The sequence below is a fragment of the Myotis myotis genome, unplaced genomic scaffold, assembly GCF_014108235.1.
Source record: "Myotis myotis isolate mMyoMyo1 unplaced genomic scaffold, mMyoMyo1.p scaffold_m19_p_21, whole genome shotgun sequence".
Lineage (NCBI taxonomy): Eukaryota > Metazoa > Chordata > Mammalia > Chiroptera > Vespertilionidae > Myotis > Myotis myotis.
The window spans coordinates 6,267,494-6,279,672 of NW_023416326.1; the positions used below are offsets into that span (position 1 = coordinate 6,267,494).

At 59.4% G+C, this 12,179-nt stretch overlaps 1 protein-coding gene across 3 annotated transcripts in view; it reads left to right on the forward strand.

Moving 5' to 3' along the window:
- The window catches only part of SUSD4 (sushi domain containing 4), a 63,654-nt gene extending 54,808 nt beyond the window's left edge, over positions 1-8,846 (forward strand). For 2 of the 3 annotated variants that reach the window (XM_036355013.1, XM_036355015.1), the window contains 4 exons: positions 2,442-2,639; positions 3,845-3,989; positions 6,210-6,595; positions 7,495-8,846. In XM_036355013.1, the coding sequence (XP_036210906.1) occupies positions 2,442-2,639; positions 3,845-3,989; positions 6,210-6,595; positions 7,495-7,523 (758 nt within the window). In that variant the 3' untranslated portion in view covers positions 7,524-8,846. The remainder of the gene's footprint in view (positions 1-2,441; positions 2,640-3,844; positions 3,990-6,209; positions 6,596-7,494) is intronic. The other variant, XM_036355014.1, reaches the window with a different exon arrangement.
- Positions 8,847-12,179: the final 3,333 nt, after the last annotated feature.

Consider the following 12,179-nt stretch of genomic DNA (forward strand, 5'->3'; position numbering starts at 1 on the left):
ACCTTTATTTTCAATAGATGTCCCTTTAAGTTATCTGATGGAATTCACTTGTGAGACCTTGAAGTGCTCCACTGACTAGAGACACCAAAGCCGTGATTCTAAAATGGCTGGTGCGGCCCCCTCCCTCCCAGGCAGGGCTCTGGCAGTGACCAGAGGTGTAATAAGTGCCCAGGGCCGTTGCTATTAGGAATTCAATCCTGCTCCCCTCACCCGAAGTGCTAATAGCAGTGGCCAACTGGTCACCCCCACCCACCAGAGCCTCCCACCCGTCCATGGACCAACTGGCCAGGGCCATGGTTTCCCCCTCCCCTCCTGGGCTGCCAAGCGCCCTGTCCACTGACTGGCCCGTGATCCTGTCAGCAGCTGGATTCGATGTGAAATTCAATCAGCAGAAGATGAAGACAAAAAAAAAAAACAACAACACGAATGCCCCTTCTCTCCCTTACCCAGCATGGCAGTGGGGCCTCTATCCATGGGAAGGGGCAGGACGGGCTCTGTCTGCTTGCCCCAGCCTCCACCCTTCTCTCCTCTCCTTAGCCTGAGGGAAGAGGTGTATACCAGGCCAGGTAACCCTTGGCCAGGTGGGCTTGGACTCCTGCCCGCCCCCTCCCCTACACCCCCAGGCCCCGAGGTCCCGGAGTTCCCTAGGAAGCCCACCCCCGAGGGCTCTGTGCTACATACTGCGTTCCCGCTGCGGGTTTATCTGAAGGAAGACTTGCTATTGTCAAGTATGAAGATCATTCATCTGGTTCTGCCTCCTTAGGAACTTGAGACCAGAGAAATGAAATGATTTGCCAGGTCACAGACTCCCCCTTGCCCCCCCCCCGCCCCCCCGTCCCCCATCTCCTCCGACTCCCAGCCTTCAAGTCAGTGAGCAGACAGCCCATTTAGAACCCGAGTTTGGAATTCCGTGTACATGAGTCAACGTCTTATGGGATTGTTTGCTTATCGCATTCTCCAGAACGAAAGAGACCTTTCCGTTCCCTTTGCGGACACGTGCGCTCTGGGCCCGGGAAGGGAGAAATGTTAGGCACTCGCCCCGTCACGTCGGGGACGTTAGCCAGGGAAGCCCTGTCTGTCTGGAAGGACATGAGGTGGTTCTGCAAACAGAACTTGCTCTGCCATCTTGGCCCATAGGTTGGTGCGTGGCACCCGCTGCTCTGTTTCCTGCCAACCTGTGCTTCCTGCAGATTCCTCGGTGTGACACTGTTTGTATTATAACCGCCTTGCCTGTGACCCCAGTGGGTTTATTTTATTAGAAGGAAATGCAGAGTAGCAGGCAAGCTCGTTAATGTATTGTTCACACGCAATGGTAAATTATTACCATTCCTTCCCGTGTACGGATCATACATCACGGCACGGATCATACATCACGGCACGGCGATTACAGGGAAATGACAGCCTGTGCGTCACCGGCGTGTCGCAGGGACCACCGTGCCTCATTCTCTCTCTCTCTCTCTCTCTCTCTCTCTCTCTCTCTCTCTCTTTTACAAGAAGTAATTGCCACTGTGGCTTCTCCATCTTCTCGCTCACGCGTTGTCCTCGAGGGTAGAATGTGCCTTGGCATCAAGCAGCGCCCTTATATTTTTTCTAGGTTGAATCTAGAGACCCCTGTCCATGGGCCTTCGCCCCTGGGCAGGTCCTCCCCACACCTCGCCTTCCTTTAGCCTCACTGGAAACACGTGACCATCAGCCCTCCAGCTCTCTGGGGTCTTAGAAGTAGGATGTTCTTACCTCGGTCACATGCAGGGACTTAGACTGATGTTGAAGGAAGAAGAGAGGGGAGTCTTCTTCCCACCGAAGGGAGCCAAGGTGGCAGAATTCTGGAATGACTTCTCCCACCAAATCAAGAAATGAGGACACCCCCTCCCCTACCACACACTCACCTTCAGAGAAGGGATCCCCCAGGCTCCAGCCGGCTGCCCCTGCCCTCCATCCCTGGCTGTCAACAGGCAGGCAGCCTTGTTGGGGGGCCTCCATTGGCCCCGGGGCACAGTAGATCTGGGCTCAGGTGCCAGGCCTCATGTCTTCATGGAACCGTCTCTTGGGGGCCAGGCTTAGGGATGGGTTGACTCATGAGTCGGTGAATAAAACCAAAGATTGAAAACACCTCTGTTCGTTTTGGTAAGCATTTTGCCCATAAGTATCTTAGTCTTATTTACTAGGTTGTCTGGCACCTAACAGCCTGCATTAGGAGTAGAGTAGCTCCATGCTCTCTATTAAGCAGGACACTCTTTGCCATGTACAGCGAACCTCCCTTTGACAAGGTGCCTTATAAGACCGCGTGAGAGCAGCGGGCGCTCAGGAGGGACCGTCCCTGGGACGACTCGCCAGCCCGGTGGCGGACGTGCCAGCGCGCCTCTCGGGACTGCGGTCACCCAGTGCGGAGGGCTTCGCACGCGGTGAGCACCCGGTACTCACACCCTTATTCTTCCCCACTGCCCAAGTCTGCCCGCTACCTCCGATGGTGAGCCACGGCGACTTCGTCTGCCACCCGCGGCCTTGCGATCGCTACAACCACGGGACCGTCGTGGAGTTCTACTGCGACCCCGGCTACAGCCTCACCAGTGACTACAAGTACATCACCTGCCAGTACGGGGAGTGGTTTCCTTCCTATCAAGTCTACTGCATCAAGTCAGGTGAGCCGCCCAGGCCCCACGGCCGCGCCCACAGAAATGACACTGTGGGTTAGACGTGCTGGCGCTTAGGAGGAGAACATGAGCCGTCAGCAAACTTAAGTACCTGCTAGTTAATAACACGTTACCAGCAAATCCCGGGCCTCAGGTTCCAGGGTACAGAGACTGGAGCATCAGCGACACCCACCCACCGTCTCCTCCCTCCCATCCCCTCCCCCCCCACCCTGGGGTTTCCCAGGGGCTCCCCTGGCCACCTGCCTGAGCAGTGGGGATGCTGCACACTTTCCCCCTGGACACAGCGTGTGAGGGAAGCTTCGGTCAACACGGGACCCAGAGGCCCACCGGGGTCATGGGAACCAGCCGGAGGAGCAGTGCAGGAAGGCCTAGGGGTCGCTTCTGAGCAAGACGAGAGGAGGGAGGCCCTAGCCAGTTTTGCTCAGTGGTTAGAGCTTCGGCCCTCGGACTGAAGGGTCATGGGTTCGATTCCAGTCGAGGGCGTGTACCTCAGTCGCAGGCTCAATCCCTGGTCCTGGATGGGGTGTGGCAGGAGGTAACCAATGGATGTGTCTCTCTTTTTCTGTGTCTTCTCCCTCTCCCTTCCACTCTCTCTAAAAATCCCTGGGGAATGTCCTCAGGTGAGGAGTCACAACAAACAAACAAAGATGAGAGGAGGGAGGAGGAACCAGCAGCCACACAGGGCAAGTGTAGGAGACGGGGGCGGGGGGGCTTGTGGCCAAGGGCAGGACTCTGTTTGGGGGGTCGGCCCTGGCCTCCCCTTACCTGGAGCGTGTGATGGCTGTGCCTCTCTGTGGCCCTTCCAGCTTCTGGTTCTTTCTCACCCCACCCACCCCACCCCACCCCACAGTCCACCCCACCCCACAGTCCACCCCACAGTCCATCCAGACCCTCACAAAGCCCGTTAGCTCAGCGCCCCTTCCCTGCTCCTGGACACGACTTCCCCAGGGGAGGGGCCCCCTTCATTCTCTGCCCGAGAAGCAGGCTCTCACCGGTCTGGAATGGGCGCATGCAGGCCGCCCTCCAACCTGGCAGACCCTCTGGGGACGGGTTAGTGCTGTGGGATCCCGAGGCCACGGGCCAGGGGCGTGGGAACCTTCGCACCACACCCGGTACAGTCCGGGAGCCTTGTGTGCCCCTGTGTGTTCTCTCTCTCTCTCTCTCTCTCTCCCTCTCCCCCCCCCCCCCAACAGAGCAAACGTGGCCCAACACCCACGAGACACTCCTGACCACGTGGAAGATCGTGGCGTTCACGGCGACCAGCGTGCTGCTGGTGCTGCTGCTCGTCATCCTGGCCAGGATGTTCCAGACCAAGTTCAAGGCCCACTTCCCCCCCAGGTCAGTGCCACCCCCTGGGGCAGCCGGGAGAGGAGGCTGAGCTGGGCGGGCAGTGCGTGCAGAGTGGAGGTTCTCAGGGAGCACACGGGGAGAGCGAAACGCTTCCCTGGGACGTTTTCGGGGGGCCTGGAGGTCAGGGCACCAAGCAGGAGACAGACCTCATCTCCCCCTTCCCACCCCGTTACCCCATCTCCCTTCCTCCCTGGATAGACGGTCCTGAAGGGGCATTTGGGGTGTGAGAGGGGAGCACAGACTCCCCTCCCCGCACGTGGCCTGGAGTGACGCCCCTGCAGCTTGTGGTCCATGGGAGGGTAAGGAATGCACAGAGCTGATTAGGAGACAAAGTCCAAGGTGTGTGACCCCACAGAGGTCCAAAAACCTCTGCGATGGGACGTCTCGGGACAGGGTTCTGGTTGGGGTCAGGGCAGGGCCTGTGGACTCTGCCTCCAGTAGGAGCTGAGCAAGCGCAGTGGGGCCTGTGGAGGGCGCTGTCGCCCCCCCCCATCGTCCCCCCACTCACCAATGAGCTGGGGTTGGTTGGTGTCTTCGTCCTCCCGCCGCCGCCAGCCCACAGAGGACCCTGTCACACTCCTCCCAGAGGGGCCCGGCCCAGCGCCTCCCTGTGCCACCAGCACCCTTCGGGCCAAAGAAGTGCCTCCTGGCCCCGCTGCTCTCAGGCCACTGTGTGGAAGCAGCCGCGTAGAAAGCGAAGGGGCGGGTTGTGCACATGAGAAGGAGGGCAGGTGGCCAAACGTCCCAGGACACTCGCCAGGGCTCACGGACACCGCGGCCTGTCCCCGAGGAACCATCTGTCCCCGTGTCAGCCTTCTCCTTCGGGGACCCTATGCATCAGAAAAGGCCACTCATTTTTTTTTGTGTTAATCCTTATCTGAGGATATTTTTCCATTGATTTTTAGAGAGAGGGGAAGGGAGGAGCAGAGACAGAGAGAAACATCGATGTGAGAGACACATTCATTGGTTGCCTCCCACACTTGCCCTGACCAGGGTCGGGGATGGAGCCGACAACCGAGATACATGCCCTTGACCGGGATCGAACCCGGGACCCTTCTGGCCGACGCTCTATCCACTGAGCCACACCGGCTAGGCCAGCCCCTATTCTCTCACCTGTTCTGTTCCCAGCAGCCTCCCTGAGGGACACCACAGAGACACTTGGATGCTCAGCCGGAATGGGCCACCTGGTCCCCTGGCAGGAGGTTATGGCCACAAGGCCAAGCACAGAGGTCCCAGAGGGAGGAAGGAAGTGTGAGGGGAGAGTGGAGGGGACAGGCGGGAGGGCACAAGACAGGAGAAGAAACCTCAGCCCGGCCAGCGTGGCTCAGTGGTGAGCGTCGACCTATGAACCAGGAGGTCACGGTTCCATTCCCGGCAGGGCACATGCCCGGGTTGCGGGCTCCTTCCCCAGGGTGGGGCATGCAGGAGGCAGCCAATCGATGATTCTCTCTCATCACTGATGTTTCTATCTCCCTCTCCCTTTCCCTTCCTCTCTGAAATCAATAAAATAAAGGGTGTCCCAAAATTCACGCAAGAAGTAATTTTGATAGAAAACACAGGTTTATAATTAAAAATTGTAAATTTTTTATTGATTCATAAAGTATACAGTATAGGGTTATGTATGGAACAGCATATCGGGTAAATGGCCTCCACAGCTTTGCTGGCACATGCGCACTCTTTTGTTACTGCCTGAGCAGCCGCGTTTTCGAAGAATGGTCCGATGACGCCTCCAGCCCCAAATCCGCACCAAACAGTGACACATTGTGGTTGCATTTGTTTCTCAACAATCACTCATGGATTTTCTGAACCCCAAATGCGACAATCTTGTCGATTAACCAAGCCATCAGGATGCAAATGAGCCTCATCGAAATTCAGCCACATTTATGCAAAACGGTCATGGAAAATTTCAACAAAAGAGTGCGCATGTGCCAGCAGAGCCGTGGAGGCCATTTACCCGATATGCTATTCCATACATAACCCTATACTGTATACTTTATGAATCAATAAAAAATTTATAATTTTTAATTACAAACCTGTGTTTTCTATCAAAATTACTTCTTGCGTGAATTTTGGGACACCCTTTATATATATAAACCTCGGCTCCCATCGCGGGCCCCGAGGACCCTGGCTCCAGCGGGGGGGCACTGTGGCTTCCTCCCTGGGGTGGCGTGTCGCTCTGACACGTTGGAACCGCTTTGCCGTGCACAGGGGGCCCCCCAGGAGTTCTAGCAGCGACCCCGACTTCGTGGTGGTGGACGGCGTGCCCGTGATGCTCCCGTCGTACGACGAGGCTGTGAGCGGCGGCTTGAGTGCCTTAGGCCCCGGGTACCTGGCCCCTGGGGGCCAGGGCTGTCCCTTGCCCGTGGATGACCAGAGCCCCCCGGCCTACCCCGGCTCCGGGGACACGGACACCCGCCCCGGGGAGTCAGAAACCTGTGACAGCGTCTCGGGCTCCTCCGAGCGGCTCCCGAGTCTGTACCCATCCCCCACGTGCCCAGGGGGCACCCACCCCGCTCCCGACAACAACCCCGGCACAGCGGCCAGCGCGGCGGCGGAGGTGGCATCCACCAGCCCGGGCATCGACATCGCAGACGGTAAGTGTTTGCCCCCGGGGCCGGCACGCACCCCGCACAGGCTCCCAGCATCTTCGGGCGGCACAGAGCCGTCCGGCTCTCCCTGCGTGCGGAGGCCACGGGCAAGGCCAACTAGGAGAGGAGGGTCCTCGTCTCACAAGGGATGAGCCCCGTCATGGACATTTCAGGAGGCACCAGGGGCACCCAGCCACCGTCCAGAGTGGAAAGGCTCGAGTGGCCAGTCCTTGGTTTTCAGAGCATCCTATGACCCCGGGTGCTGGCCTCCTCGGTCCCTTGACTCGGCAGGACTTCTGAGAGCGAGGCCTGGGAGGCGGGCAGCACCCACCTGTGCCAGGAGGGGAGATGCAGACGGGCGCCGTGGGGCAGGGCTGGGGACGTTCTGTGCCCACGCGGGGCATTTTCACGAGGCGTGGGGCAGGATGTGTGTCTGCCTGTCGCAGGACAGGCGGGCTGCGGCTCACGGTAAAGCAGGGACATGCGTCAGACTACAGAGGGCTGTGTCCCAGGGGAGGGGCACCGCTTTGCAAAGGAGACAGCCATTCCAGTGACAGTCAGTGGCAGTCACGATGCAGAAACGGGGGTTCCCCCGGGTCCCCCCAGGACTCTTTTCTGCAGCTCCTGCCGCCCCTCTGTGCCTGGAACGGTCGCCTCTTGGCATGACCGTCAGGGCACATGGCTCACATCCAACGTTTTCGTTTCCACGAGCTGGTCTGAGACTCCCCCGCACGGAGCTGTGACACGGAGGAGTTGGGCTTTTGATTGCTAACTGATCGGTGGGACTTGGCCTTTTCTTCTCCTCCCCATGTGGGGACTCGCAGGCCGTCTGACGCAGCCTGTCATCGCGGGGCGTGGGGCGTGGGGCGTGGGGTGCAGTAAGTAACAACCATCTCCTCTCGCAGAGATCCCGCTCATGGAAGAGGACCCGTAGCCTGGAAGGAGCTCCCAGGCCCAGTGCTCCGGCTGCCGCTTTGGGAACGGAACCCGGTCCCGTGGTGGAAACCACAGAAGGACAGAGCGTGGGGTGGGGGCGCATTCTACTCTGTCTTCGACTCACGTCGTATGTCACAGACTCAGCAGGGGGTTGTCAGACACGGACCCACGACGGCGGCAGACCTTTGACCTGGGGCCTGCGGGTTTGCCGAGACCACGGGGGAACCGAGGGATGAGGGGAGCCCCCCGCCCCCGTGTGCGTGCTGGGGAACAGGACGCAGTCCACGCACGGGCCACCGGATCCCGCGTCCCACCGACGTACGTCACACGTGCCACCTGCGTCCCCCGAAAGCATGTCACATTGTGTAAATCCGCTTCCACATCTGCTTCCAACCCTCCCTGGATCCCCCGTGAGGCTGGTGGGCCTCGAGGGGAAGCCGGGGTCGGGCTGCGGGAAGAGCAGCAGCGCGCCCCCTGGAGGCGCCCGACGGGAAGGTGCCCCGACGGCTCCCCGACCATCTTCCTGGATCTGGGGGTTTCTACTCAACAAGATGAAAGCCGGATGTGGCAGACCCACGAGAAAGGAGAGGAGGCGCATGGGCAGGCTCTGCTTTCTGGAAGCTGCTTCGGAAAGGAGAGCCCGTGTCCTGCGTGCTGTCCTTGGGCGGAGTCGCGTGGGGGGGTGTGTTCACGGCCGGGCACCTGGGTCCCTGGCGAGGGATCAGTCCTGTGACTCTACCAACGGTCGGAATGCGTCCTGCTACATCCCCTGGCGGCGGGGCTCTGTTGGGGCGGTTTAAAGAGATTCCGCTGGACACTGTACCGCGAGCCCTCAACTGTTCTGAGTGTGGCCCTCAGTCCCAGGCTCAGCCATGCTTTATTTCCCCGAACAGGAATTGTTTCTGTCAACACATCCCTCCTCCCAATAAAGTGTGAGGTTGGATTTATTTATTTTCCCCTTTTATTTTGTCCTGCAAAGTCCGCGGGCAAGCCTCCCAGCCCAAAGACGGCTCTGCCCTCCCCTCTGGCTGCCTCGCCCACCGGCCCACCCTGCCCGCCTACACCGAGGGCTCCCGGCCGGCGCCCACTGGCTGCGGTGCCTACGAAAATGACCGATACGAAAAGTTCCCCCAGCCGTGAGGCGTGCCGCTTCAAATACACGACGCTGCGTGGAGCTGCTTCCTCTCCTCCTTCGGATTTTAGATAAATACCAACCAGACTCGGACCCCTAACACTGCTGTGCTGACGGAGCCGTGGGAGCGGGGGGAGCCTGATCAAATCCTGCTTTTTTCTGGACACAGACTGATTAAAAAATTAAAAAGGAAATGTCTGCATGAAGCGTGATTGGAGTCGGGTGGGCAGGGAGGGACCGTGACCGTGGGTGATGGAGATGAGGCGTCGGACTAGAGCCTGAGGCCTGGCCCGGTGCCCTGGGGGGTGAGCGTGCTGGGCGGGTGGGTAGCGTGTGTAGTGATCATATCTCTGTCCGCTGATGGCCTCACCTGCCACAGGCACAACTGGGTACGACAAGCCCCATAGAAGGGATGGTTCTCACAAGTGTTTGTGCGTAAATGCCACTTGGCCCGCTCAGAGAGAGAGGACGTGGGGGCTGGTGGGAGGGGGGCATCCAGGGCCCACGTTGGGCCTCCTCCTCCAGGCAGCCTTCCAGGCATCCCTGTCGGTCCAGGTCTCCGCTCTTCTCCATGCCTACAGCTGCCCGCCCTCCCAGGCTCCCTGAATGGGGGGGGCGTGTCTCAGAGGCTCAGGTAAGTGCCTCCTTTCCCCCCACACGGGGCGGGGGGAGTGGGGCGAGGCTTCGGAGGCTGGCCCAGGGCCTGGCCTCACCTCCTTCCAGAAACCATTCTGCACCCCAAAGTAGACACGCAGCCCCTCACCTGCGAGCCCAGTACATCGCGGATGCCTCTCCAGCCCCACAACTGAGGGACAGGTATGCGGGTCAATGTTGTTCTAAGAATGGAGGCTGGTAGGAAGGAAATGTCTGCCAGTGGCCCCATCAGACAGTGTCTCCCCAGTCACCGGGGTCCTCCGCTGGGTCCCTGGAGTTTGTGGCCGCATCAGCATCTCACCCTCACATGCTATTTACAGGGATGTGTTTCTGTTTCATCATGGCGGGCTCAGGTGGCAGGAAAGAACCCTCCTGGTGCCCCAAGCAGGTCTGGATTCGGACTCACTTTTCATTTCAAAGTCCCAGAGGCCCTCAGGGCATGAACGGAATCGATCTTTCTCGAACAGCCTCAGGAGCCGGTAGGTATGAGGTCACACGGGCCACACTGAACTGTGACCAGAGGTGCGGTGTCCACCGGGCTCCCTGCTCTGGGAGGGAGGCACCCTGGGGACGGAGGTCAGAGGTCGGCGGAGGGCGGAGCCTGCAGGGAGAACCGGGGGTGTCTGTCCCTGGGCCCCCAAAGGTGTTCACAGAATCAGGTATTTAAGGAACCACAGAGCAGCCGTTTCTGACTGCGTGCTTCCGTCACAAGCACAGAGGTCACAGGGCATCTTCGCACTTGGCTTCCATGTTTGTTTTGATTTATTTTTATTTGTTTATTATTTTTAATCCCCACCCGAGGATATTTTCCCATTGATTTTTATTTTTTAATTGATTTCAGACAGGAAGGGAGAGGGAGAAAGAGATAGAAACATCAACAATGAGAGAGAATCATTGATCTATCGGCTGCCTCCTGCACGCCCCCTACTGGGGATTAAGCCTGCAACCCGGTCATGTGCCTTTGACGAGAATCGAACTCCGGACCTTTCTGTCTGCAGGCCGATGCTTTATCCACTGAGCCACCCGGCTGGGGCTTCCCATTGATTTTCAAAGAGAGTGGAAGAGAGAGGGAAAGACAGAGAAATATCTATGTCAGAGAAACACATCGATGGGTTACCTCCTGCACCAGCGCCAACCAGGGCCTGGGCTGGGGAGGAGCCTGCAACTAAGGTACATGCCCTTGACCGGAATCAAACCCAGGACCCTTCAGAATCCCAGGCTGACGCTCTATCCACGGAGCCACACTGGCCGGGGCTGATTCCATGTGTTTAAATTGAAGGCTGCGGTTTGCTGGCGGGGGACCTTCAGAGCCATTCCAACCTGATTACAGCCGTCCCAGCAGCTGGCACCCCGCAGCCTGCCACCCGTTCCTGCGGAAGGATGGTTCATGGGCCACACCTGCTGGTCCAGATGCTCCCTCCCCCCCACGCCGCGTGCTGCTGGGCAGCACCCCACTCCCCCCGAGTCTGGCCCGGGCCCCTGTGTATTCCCCGCAGAGGCAGCGAAATCGCTGGGGAGAGCCTGGGCTTTGCAATGGGTGACACCTGGCTTCAAGCCTGCCTGGCCCGCTCACTGGTATGTCTTAGATGAGTAATTGCCCTCCGTGGGCCTCCGTCTCCTGCAGAAACTGGAGCGAAGTCCCCTCTGTCCTCCTCCCGGGCTGTGGCGAGGATGACAGCCACGTGGGTCAGCGCACAGCAGGCACTTGGTAAGTGGACGCTGGTCTCCTGGGGGCCAGTGAGGGAGGCTGTGGTGGCTGATGGACTCGGACGTGTGTCCCCAGGCACTTTGACCTGCCTTGGCCCCTGCCCCCCCCCCCCCAGGCTGTGGGCAGGCTTGCGTGGGGCTGCCCCAAGGGGATGGACTACAGTGCGCTCTGCCTGGTCCCCTCCGCCCCCTTCCCAGGAGCCCTGTCCTGGCTTCTGCAGGCCAAGCTGTCCGGGCTAGAGGGACAGTGTCCCCCTTTGCCCTGGGCCTCTGCCCTGCTCCCGGCGCGGCTTCTGGGAATGCCACAGCGGCTCGGCTCAGGGGGGGCAGCCGACCTCAGAGCGTCCCAGGGACCCCGAAGGACTCAGGTCACCCCACGGGCAGGCGGCTCTGGAGATGAGCACTAACCCGCTTCCCTCGTTTTATTGCCTATTTTAGATTTAAGGCCTGAAAGTTAATGCCCGTGTCTTTCCGAGGCGATAAAGAGGACGGTCGGTGGTCAAGGTGCCTGGTCTGGCAGAACGGGGCCCGGGAGAGCCGCCACTGCTCAGGGCGGTGGATGGGGTGTGTGCAGCGCTGCGCATGGCGGCATCAAATCATTAAATCATAAAACTTGCCGAAACCGGTTTGGCTCAGTGGATAGAGCGTCAGCCTGCGGACTGAGAGGTCCCAGGTTCGATTCCGGTCAAGGGCATGTACCTGGGTTGCGGGCATATCCCCAGTGGGAGATGTGCAGGAGGCAGCTGATCGATGATTCCCTCTCATCGATGTTTCTAACTCTCTATCTCTCCCCCTTCCTCTCTGTAAAAAATCAATAAAATATATATTAAAAAAATAAATAAATAAAATAAATCATAAAACTTAACGCAGGGCCTGGGGCGTGGAGGCCGTTATGTGTAACAGCCTGGCAGGCAGCATACCCGCCTCCACACTGGGCAGAACCAGGCCCTGGGGACCCCGAGGCTGTGGGAGTGGCCCCAATACCAATCCACCTGCTGCTCAGCAGCTGCGGAGCTGGGTCTGGGCTCAGGGCCCTCAGGGGATCAAGCAACTCAGCAGCCTCTGCCTCCCCAGCCTGGCTGGGCCGGGGATCGAACCGCCCCGGGAGCCAGCCAGGCTGGATGGGGGGCCTGGCAGCCTGAGTGCCAGCCAGCAGCGGCT